We start from the raw sequence: 10,524 nt of genomic DNA on the forward strand, positions 1-10,524 counted from the left end.
CCAGCTACTTGGGAGGCTAAGGCCGGAGACTCACTTGAGCCCAGGAGTTGAGGTTGCTGTGAGCTGTGATGCCATGGCACTCTACTGAGGGGAATAGCTTAAGGCTCTGTCTCAAAAAAAAAACAAAACTACATTTGGATTTATTGTCAGCACACATTTATTGAATGCTTTTATGTACAAGTCATTATAAGAGTACCATATATAAACACCATTTGCTAGAAATTGAATTTTTATGGAGTATTTTTTGAGTAATAAGTAGTAAATTTTTTCTAAGGATCTTAATTCTACTAACCAGGACCTGGTTTGCCATTTTGTCTGTAGTGTTTAGTTCTCCCTTTGATCTAGAGTTAGATCTATGTTAATAAATTTGTTTCTCATGATGTTTGCAAATTATTTACAGATTATTTCTATCTTTAACCTGAAGTACAGAGGGCTTCAGGAAGATCTCATATAGAAGCAGTAACAATGTGTATTTCATGAGTCATTAATTAATATTAACATTATATTTTTCACTTTATTAAATAGCACCAGTAACTCCAGATAGTGGTTATTCATCAACCCACGCAGAGGCCACCTATGAAGAAGACTGGGAAGTATTTGACCCGTGAGTTTGAGTTTTTGGGTTTTTTCATTTCTTTTGGGAGCATAATGAAAGTATTTTACCTGTATGGAGGGGGATCTAAATGGTATATTACCAAGAGCTTGTGACCTGTAGGAATTAAAACATTCACTGAATTATAGAGATACTAACTTAAACATGTTTTCACTTTTATTTACATGTTTGATATGTTTGGCTTACTGGGTTAACTTTCCTTTATTTAATTTAATATTTTTAAATGGGCTGAATTAATAATATATTTTATATTTATAAAGTAGAAATGTTGAAATTTTCTTGAAATTTGATTTATAGCTATTATTTCATCAAACATGTTCCACCACTGACAGAAGAACAGTTAAATAGGAAACCTGCTCTTCCATTGAAAACAAGAAGCACACCTGAATTTTCCCTAGTTTTAGACCTGGTAAGTATGTTCAATCAGAACTTAATAAAGGTAGGTAATAACCCAAAATACCTAAAAGAATACAAATGAATGAGTGGCCATCACACTTAATTTAAATATATCCTGAAAATTCTACTGTGATCAGGTACCTTTTAAGAATAAATTAGACTTTTGACTTCTTTTCTTCATGCTCCTGAGGCCTTTGTGGGTATTTTTTTTAATCTAAAAAATTATTCTACTTTAATTTTATTAGAATCATGCCTATTTTAGATTTTTTTCTTTTTTTGTTAGGATCATATTTCCCTGAAGGACCAAACAAAATTTGGGTCTCAGTGAGTTAACCATATGCAAGACCATAGTCCTTTGTTATTCTTACTTGTACACACTGTCTAATACACTAAAATTTTGATTAATAGTTTCCAAAAGCGGCTCGGCGCCTGTAGCTCAACCGGCTAAGGCGCCAGCCACATACACCTAAGGTGTCAGGTTCGAATCCCCAGCCCGGGCCTGCCAAACAACAATGATGCTGCAACCAAAAAATAGCCGGGTGTTGTGGCGGGCGCCTGTAGTCCCAGCTACTTGGGCGGCTGAGGCAAGAGACTCGCTTGAGCCCCCAGGAGTTGGAGGTTGCTGTGAGCTGTAATGCCATGGCACTCTACCCAGGGGGACAGCTTGAGGCTCTGTCTCAACAACAACAACAAAAAAACAAATAGTTTCCAAAAGTATAATCTCTTAATGCCAACTAATAGAGCCTTTAACATGCTCTCTTGATGTGGTTTAACAATTCCTGTTTTAGTTAATGAAAAAGCTTTGAAATATGAATATCTCCTATCTCTTGCCAACTATATTTAATACATAGTAAACACATTTACCATCTGCCTACAGTTTCTTTATATTACAAAAAAAATATTTTAATCTTACTGGAAAAGATTTCATTATTTAGCATTTTCTACTGGTACTCTATGATTGGAGATGTGGTTTAGTTTGTGTACAAAATTTGTCTCAATGAAAAAGCCTATTTTTTAATTTTTGAGACAGTCTCACTCTGTTGCACAGGCTAGAGAGCCAAGGCATCAGCCTAGCTCACAGCAACCTCAAACTCCTGGGTTCAAGTGATTCTCCTTACCTCAGTCTTTTAAGTAACTGGGGCTATAGGTACCCACCATAAGGCCCAGCAAATTTTTTCTATATTTAGTAGAGATGGAGTCTCCCTCTTGCTCAGGTTGGTCTCTAACTCCTGAGCTTGATGGATCCTCCCATCTCAGCCTTCCAGAGGATTACAGGCATGAGACACTATACCTGGCCTTTAAATTTTTTTTTTCTAATTAGTATATATAGTTGTATTTTGAAAGCTTAGCACCTTAGCCTTTCTTTGCCTAGCCAAAGAGATATAAAAGAAGTATCTAGAAGTCCTAAGTTATTTACTAAAGGTAAATAAAAAGAGGGAAAAATAATTGAAGCTAATTATGAGTAGTTATAATATTTGATGTACAACTTAGTAGAGAAAATATAACAGTTGTTTTTTTTTTTTTTTTTTTTGAGACAGAGTCTTTATTATGTCGCCCTTGGTAGAGTGCTGTGGCAGCTCTTATAGCAACCTCAAACCCTTGGGTTCAGGCAATTCTCTTTCTTTCCTCAGCCTCCCAAGTAGCTGGGACTATAGGTGCCTGGCTATTTTTTTTATTGTTGTTGCAGTTGTCATTGTTTTAGCAGGCCTGGGCCAGGCTCGAACCCACCAGCCCCAGTGTATGTGGCTGGCACTGTAACCACTAAGCTACAGTTGCAGAGCCCAATATAACAGATTTTGATTTTAGGAGTCAATGTTGTCATAATATCAAGTTTGGCTATATTGTTTTGAATCCAGTATGAAGGTATAAATAGAAAAGGAAAGGTAAGAATTGGCTGACCATAAATATAATTTTATACAAGTAAATAAAGAATGATCAGAATTTAATAGTCTGTAGATAAAGTAATAGGATTAGTTGTGATTTGGGTGTAGGAAAGAAAACACCTTGAATGTTTAGTCAAATTTGCTATTAAAAGAAAATAAGAAAAAAATAATTCTACCACAAGAACATTTGCACTAGAATGTTTTATGGCAGGTCAGTTCACAATAGCCAAGATAGGAAATTAACCCAAGTGCTCATCAACCCATGAATGGATTAATAAAGTATGGTGTATGTATACCGTGGAATGCTATTCAGCCATAAAAAGATAGAGACTTTATGTCTTTTGTAGTAACCTGAATGGAGTTGACGAATTCTCCTTAATAAAATTATCACAAGAATGGAAAAGCAAGTATCCAGTATACTCAATACTACTATGAAACCATGCTCACGAGACAAAAACATAATTAAAATCCAGTCTGTGTTAGGCGGCACCTGTGGCTCAGTGAGTAGGGCGCCAGCCCCATATACCGAGGTGGTGGGTTCAAACCTGGCCCCGGCCAAACTGCAACAAAAAAAAATAGCCAGGTATTTTGGTGTGCGCCTGTAGTCCCAGCTACTCGGGACGCTGAGGCAAGAGAATTGCCTAAGCCCAAGAGCTGGAGGTTGCTGTGAGCTGTGATGCTACGGTACTCTACCGAGGGCGACAAAATGAAACTCTTGTCTCTAAAAAATAAATAAAATCCGATCTGTGGGGGAGAGAGAGGAGGAGGGAATGGGATTGGTTCACCTAAAGGGCACCACGTAGGGGTACTTGGCATACCACTTGGGTGAAGGGCTAAACTACAACTTGGACTCCACTGAATAAATGCAAACAGTGTAACCTAGTTGTGCCCTCGTATTTATCCGAAAATTAAAGGAAGAAAATCATGTGTATCTAGAGTATTGTCTGCTGTTTGCTTCAGCAGAGTTTAATATTAGGTTAGAAAAAGCACTCCAGGGTGGTGCCTATGGTTTAGTGAGCAGGGCACCAGCCCCATATACCAAGGGTGGTGGGTTCAAACCCAGCCCCGGCCAAACTGCAACGAGAAAATAGCCAGGCGTTGTGGCGGGCGCCTGTAGTCCCAGCTACTCGGGAGGCTGAGGCAAGAAAATCACCTAAGCCTAAGAGCTGGAGGTTGCTGTGAGCTCTGTGATGCCACAGCACTCTACAGAGGGTGAGAAAGTGAGACTCTGTCTCTAAAAAAAAAAAAAAAGAGAGAGAGAGAAGCACTCCAGCTATTAAGGTATAGAATCACAAGGTATGAACATTTGTATTTCATTTTAATTGACTTAAATGTATTAGAAATTGTGGGGGGAGTTATTAGCAGTTTAATTTTTTTAAAAAATTTTGTCACTTAATACTAAGGGAAGCCTGGATTTTTTCAAGCATTCAGGATTTGAGAAATATACTATCTTTGATTGAACTTGATTACTTTATTATCCTCTTAATTAGAAAACAGGATGTGGTAATTAAAGATAACAAGTTTTCATTGACTGCTATTTAGTCAGACAACATATATGAAATACATTTGTGGGATACTAAAATAACTTTTACCTAAAGTAAGATGCTTTATGTAAAGTTGGAGGATAAGGAATTATACAAATAAATATATATATTTTAGTAATAGATTCTAAACTTGAATTTGTCAATTATAAAAAAATTAGTATGCATGTGGGTTTAAGTGAAAGCAGGTGCCTGCTGAACGCAGCAGTGGTTCTCCAACTTAAGCATGTTATCAGCATCACCTGAAGAGCTTATACATACATAGCTGAGCTTCCTCTTCAACACTTCAGTGACCCCCCCCTTCACGAACCAGCTCTCTCTATAAACATAGTCTATTGCTAGGAATTTACATTTGCATATCTAATTAGTTCTAAGATCATGCTGATGCCGCTTACTGTTCTAAGAGCTACACTGAAGAGGCAGTGACTTTAGAAAATTCTCATATTGCTATGACACATGCAATAATTGTGTTATAAATATATACTTCCACATATGAGCGGGTGCTTTAATAAGTGTTTCATGTAAAAATAGGGATTTCGGCTCGGCGCCTGTGGCTCAATCGGCTAAGGCGCCAGCCACGTACACCTAAGGTGGCGGGTTCGAATCCCCAGCCCGGCCCGCCAAACAACAATGATGGCTGCAACCAAAAAAATGGCCGGCGCTGTGGCGGGCGCCTGTAGTCCCAGCTACTTGGGAGGCTGAGGTAGGAGACTCGCTTGAGCCCAGGAGTTGGAGGTTGCTGTGAGCGTGATGCCATGGCACTCTACCCAGGGGGATAGCTTGAGGCTCCGTCTCCAAAAAAAAATAAAAAATAAAAAATAAAAATAGGGATTTCTGGCTTCTTCAGAAAACTCCAGAGCTCTGGCCGCCCTGGGTCTATACTCCATCCCAACCACAGCCAGGCAGCAGAGCCAAGGCCACCTCTTTCAGATGTTTGCTGCACTCCGTACCACTCCTTTCTGTCCCCCAGTCCAGTCACTGGTAACTTTAATGGTCCCTAGAGCATTTGAATTCGTGATCCCTATCTTTGTTTTCAAACATATAAAGTTTGATCATTCCTCTGCTTTAAATACAGACTAAAATAAAAAATAAATGTTATTTATCACAAATACATAAATTTTTCATTTGAAGTTTCTTTTAATATCTTGTTTCATTCAGTGTGTTTTTTATTTTAAGGATGAAACACTAGTGCACTGTAGTCTAAATGAACTAGAAGATGCAGCACTTACTTTTCCAGTCCTTTTCCAAGATGTCATTTATCAGGTAATTAAAAATTTTTTTAAGTAATTTTTGGCCTGTTAGGTAACATTCGGAACTGAGATCTTTTGTAGTATTTTTTGCGTGTATGTGAAATTAAATGTGTTTTTCTGTAGAACTCCTAATGGATTTCATCAGTATTTTAATGATTTATTAACAAAAATAGGATCATATTAGTTATCACATAAAATGACTGTATTACTCCCCAAATGCTAATTTTTCTTGCCCAATGTTCACTGCTAGTTTTATAATCTGTTTGCCAGCAGGTGGAGGCAGGAGCACTGACATCATAGATCCCAAAGAGGAACTTGCCAGGTTAACACCTGGTGTTTTTTTCAAAAATCCAATTAATATAAAGAAAACTCATTCCTTGTTGGTCATATATTTCCTGTGGTAGTAATGTGGTCTATAAAACTTTAGTTTGGTAGATCTATTTTACATTAATACAGAATTCAAGGACACTCTTCTAGCTAATTACTTAAAGAATTTGGGTATGTGCATTTCTCCTTCATCTGTGCTGATGGACAGGTAACAGTGCAAAATATGCATATTATTAACATTTCACTATAGATTATGTGTGTTGGTCATAGTTTTTACTTTTAAGATTTTCCTTTCATAAGATTGAATTAATTAATGTAAGTGAATGTACTTTCAATACTGCAAAGTGTCTGTCTTTGTTGGCAGTTGTTATTTAATTAGCATTTCCTTCATACATAACAGTTGTTGAAAATTTGGGGAAAGGTCAAAAAATTTGTTGTTTGTCAAGAGGCTGCCAATCCAAGGATTAATTAATAAGGCCACCAGTCATTTACTATGTGGACTATGAAAAGATGTTTATGGTTGTTTATGTGCTCTTAATAGGTAGTTAGAATGTGGTTGTAGTTTTCTTGGCAGATGATAGTTGTTATCTCACAGGAATCATAAAATTTCAGAGTTAAATAGAAGTTTGTGGTTCAAGGATAGTTTATTAATGAATTATAAGGGGATTTATTTTAGCAGTTATTGTTCGTTCTAGTTTTTGTCAGACGTAGGTAGGTATTGTAGCTGTGGTAATATCTGAATACTGTATTCACCTCCCTTTTATATAAACTCATTTTACTCATGATACATCATCAGAGAATGAGCCAAATATACATAAATATGAGGGATTTTAAGATTTTCCTTTTCTGTTTTAATTGGTTATTATTTGGTTTAAGGAGTATCTTTTTCTTAAGACATTTTCTGCCAAATAGTAGGATGATCTTGCTTAGGACAGGAGTCTTGTGGCCAATATAAGTAGTATAGCAATATCTCAGTTTTTCACTTTATAGCTCAATAAGCTTGTTGAGTTTTTTTTTCCTTTCTGTTTTTTGGTATTTTTGCAATTTGTTAGGGCTTTGAAGTTGGAAAGGAAAGCTGTTACTTGAAAATATAGGTAAATAATATAATTTTTAGATGATTTCTTAATCTTCCAGGTTTGAAATTTATTTCTTGCTTGTGGTATTTGGTCTCTTCATATATAACTTTTTAATAGTGAAATAAGAAACATGGAAAGGAGATAAATTTGATTCTTCTGCTTCATGAGTATTTCTTTCCAGTATGACCATAAAAGTGAGTTTTTTTCCTATTGCTTCTACTATTTACAGCTTAATTCACTCTTTATTATTTCATGCGGATCTGAGTAGTTGTGTTATTTTGAATAAAAGGCTTCTAGCAGTACATATGACTAATACTTGTAAAACTATACATATGTTCTGCATCTTCCTCTGGAATTAAAGAACTCTTTTCTTATATATTCTGGGTTATACTTTCTGAAACTGAAAATAAATGATCTAGCTTAAACAGGAACAATGAGCAGGAAGTTTGAGTCTTATAAGCTGTAGAGATGGTTGCATTTTAATATGATTGAGTTGCTACGTTATAGATAGAGTTTAGTTCTTCTGTAGTAAATTTTTGAGGCTATCCATTGTTAACATTGGGTACATTTCCTTGGATTTCTGGTTTTGGCTTAGCCATTCTGTCTACCCTTTAAAAATTAACTGAAGAAATCTTTGGGTTAGGGTTCCCCCAGTTTTCAGACCAGCAAGCTCCCTTTAAACAGGGAATGATGTCTTTTAAACTTTCAGTGGTGTTGTCTCCATCTACTGGCAAAGAAGAAATATACACAAGGGTCTGAGATGATCTAAGAGATTTTGGAGAAACCACATTATTAGGTAAGATGTAACTTACATATTTAACAACTATGCTATGATGTGGCCCACTTAAAGGTAGAAACTGTAAAATACTGTATATACTCTTATTTAAAATATAATTTATTGAGGTAAAACTCACATGACCTAAAATTAACCGTTTTTAAGTTAACAGTTAGTTCCATGGCAGTTATGTATGTACTTTTGAATATAACCATTCCATGTATATGTCTTCTTTATGTTATAGTAGGATGAAACTTTTTATCTGAATCCAAGCTAGATAAAATGTCTTCTGGGACTTTTTTTGTTTTCTTTGTATGGTAAATTTGTTACTGTTGATGTATAATTTTACTTTTGTATATATTTTTTTCACTTCAAAACAAATTTAAAATGTAATTTGTATTATATATGTTTAATAATTATCTATATCAGAGGTTGGAAACCGTTTTTTTATAAAGGGCCAGTTGCAAATATTTTAGGCTTTGCAGTCTGCTGCAACTGCTTTTTCTGTCATTACATTATGAAAGTAGCCATGGAAAGTACATAAAGGAAGAAAACGTGCCTGTGTCTCAGTAAAACTTTATTTACAAAAATAAGTAGTGTGCTGGATTTGGCCGAGAAGCCATAGTTTGCTAACCCCTGTAATAATTATGAGAGTATATACAGTAACTTTACATATTCAAATTCTGAGTGGAAGTAAATAATTAAATGTTAATATGTAGAAAATTTAAATTAGATCCACAGTAATTTGGATGTGGAGTTTTAAAGCTTTTTCCAGATCACAGTTTGAGGGAAATTTGAAGTGGCCACTATTCAACATTTTAAAATTGCCTAACTTGATACATACTCTTCTTTTGATTGATAAGTAGGAATAAACATAGTTAATGCAAGTCTTAGTATTTACAAGCAGGTATATTATTCTAAATTTAGTACCTTAAGTGTATTTGAATTTTATTTCTCTAGGGGATGAAAAAATCTAAAAGATCCATCTCAGATTAAAATTTGATGTATGTTACTACTGACACTATATGGAATAGACAGATTGTAGTTTGTGTATATACAGAAAAGTCATTTGAAAGAACTTTTAAAAGTGAGGGTATGGCACTCAGATTGTGCAGGTTTTTGTTTGAATGGGTCTTTTTTCCCCCTTAAATTGGTATTTTTTTCTATAAATTGTTTTATAATTAGTTATTGAGAAAACATTTACTCATAAAGTGGTACAAATGCATTTGCTATCTGGAAGAACAGGTGCATGATCACTTCTAATGCACATATTTAATCTTTATATTTAGCTTATGTTGGCACATTGTCAGGAAATCCATCTCATGGTGTTTCTCAGTTAAGAGGTCTCCACTGTATTTAGTTTCTGTTCCTGCAGATCCACCAATTCAAGACTCTAGGTCATCTCACTCCCTCTTCCATCCAGAAGATGACTTCTATCCACAAGCAGGACTGAATCAAAAGACATTTTTCACTTAGCTCTTGAGCTGAACCACCTCCTCAATGACCTTCCTCTATCTCCATCAAGAACTGGAGCTCAGTTTTTTGAAGATGTAATAGAGCTACTCAGCCCAAACGTGGCTGATTGAAGACAAAAAGAAGATACCTCATATGTTTCACCACAGTGCAGCCAAACGTAACTGTGTTGTCCAACTCCTCATTCTGTAAAGTATGGCAGGGGCATCTGATTTTGACTGTGTTCACCAATAAGACTTTAGCCAGTCAGTGGCTTTCTGAAGATCAGTAAAATCAACAAACTTTGGGTCAGCTGTCCAGAAATCAGATTGTGGTAAGCACTCAAGGAGAGATAGGATCCTGTAGGGAGCTACTTGTAAAGGATGCTTTATTAGTAGAGATTTTATGGGAAAAGTTGGGGGGAGAGGTGGGTGGGGAAGCCCATGGTAAGCAAAGCTCAGTCTCTTCCCCTTTATTATAGTTTGTTTTCTTGGGAATCTTATAGCTTAGGATAATTTTTATGCCACAGAACAAGACATGTAGAGGCTCATGCTCTTCTGTCTCCTTTCTACAGTTTCTTCTACAAAAGTCAGCTTATTTTTTTGCTTCATGAAGGAAAAAAGCAATCATTTAAATGAATTTTTTAGTAAATACCTAATTTTCTCTTTCTTCAAGTTCTGCCTTAATTGATATGGCACAAGAGGCATTTTGTTATTGAGTTTGATAAAGCATAATTTTGTTGCACAAAAGTAATAATGTGTATTTGTGCCTTAAACATTTGGGATTGTGGACACTTACTATGGAGGATAAAAGCAATATTTAGCTAGTAGATAACAATATTTTGATAGATAAATGTTCAAAATACTAATGAATAATTTTAAAGTAACTTTTCAAACCTTATTAGTAAGTATAGTCTTTAGTACTAATTTTTCCATCATAATTATTCAATATTAATATTGAGGTTAAAAAAAGATATAAATGAAACTCACAGTTTTCTACTTCTCAGAAATAAGAAAATTTATTTCCAAGCGAATTCGTTGTCTAAAATAAAATTGTCTTCTAAAATTAGGAGCAATTCACTAAAAAAAAAACACTACATAGAAAGTTCTTGTATGGCTTGGCGCCTGTGGCTCAAGTGGCTAAGGCACCAGCCATGTACACCCAAGGTGGCGGGTTCGAATCCCCAGCCCGGGCCCGCCAAACAACAATGA

General features: G+C 35.6%; 1 protein-coding gene across 3 annotated transcripts in view; it reads left to right on the plus strand.

Annotated features, from left to right (window-relative positions):
• Window positions 1-10,524, plus strand: part of CTDSPL2 (CTD small phosphatase like 2) — a 98,222-nt gene that overhangs the window by 66,691 nt on the left and 21,007 nt on the right. For all 3 annotated transcript variants that reach the window (XM_003791784.3, XM_023514289.1, XM_023514288.1), the window contains exons 6-8: window positions 526-604; window positions 911-1,022; window positions 5,610-5,696. In XM_003791784.3, the coding sequence (XP_003791832.1) occupies window positions 526-604; window positions 911-1,022; window positions 5,610-5,696 (278 nt within the window). The remainder of the gene's footprint in view (window positions 1-525; window positions 605-910; window positions 1,023-5,609; window positions 5,697-10,524) is intronic.

Source organism: Otolemur garnettii, unplaced genomic scaffold (genome assembly GCF_000181295.1).
Source record: "Otolemur garnettii isolate 467f Iridium unplaced genomic scaffold, OtoGar3 scaffold00050, whole genome shotgun sequence".
NCBI lineage: Eukaryota > Metazoa > Chordata > Mammalia > Primates > Galagidae > Otolemur > Otolemur garnettii.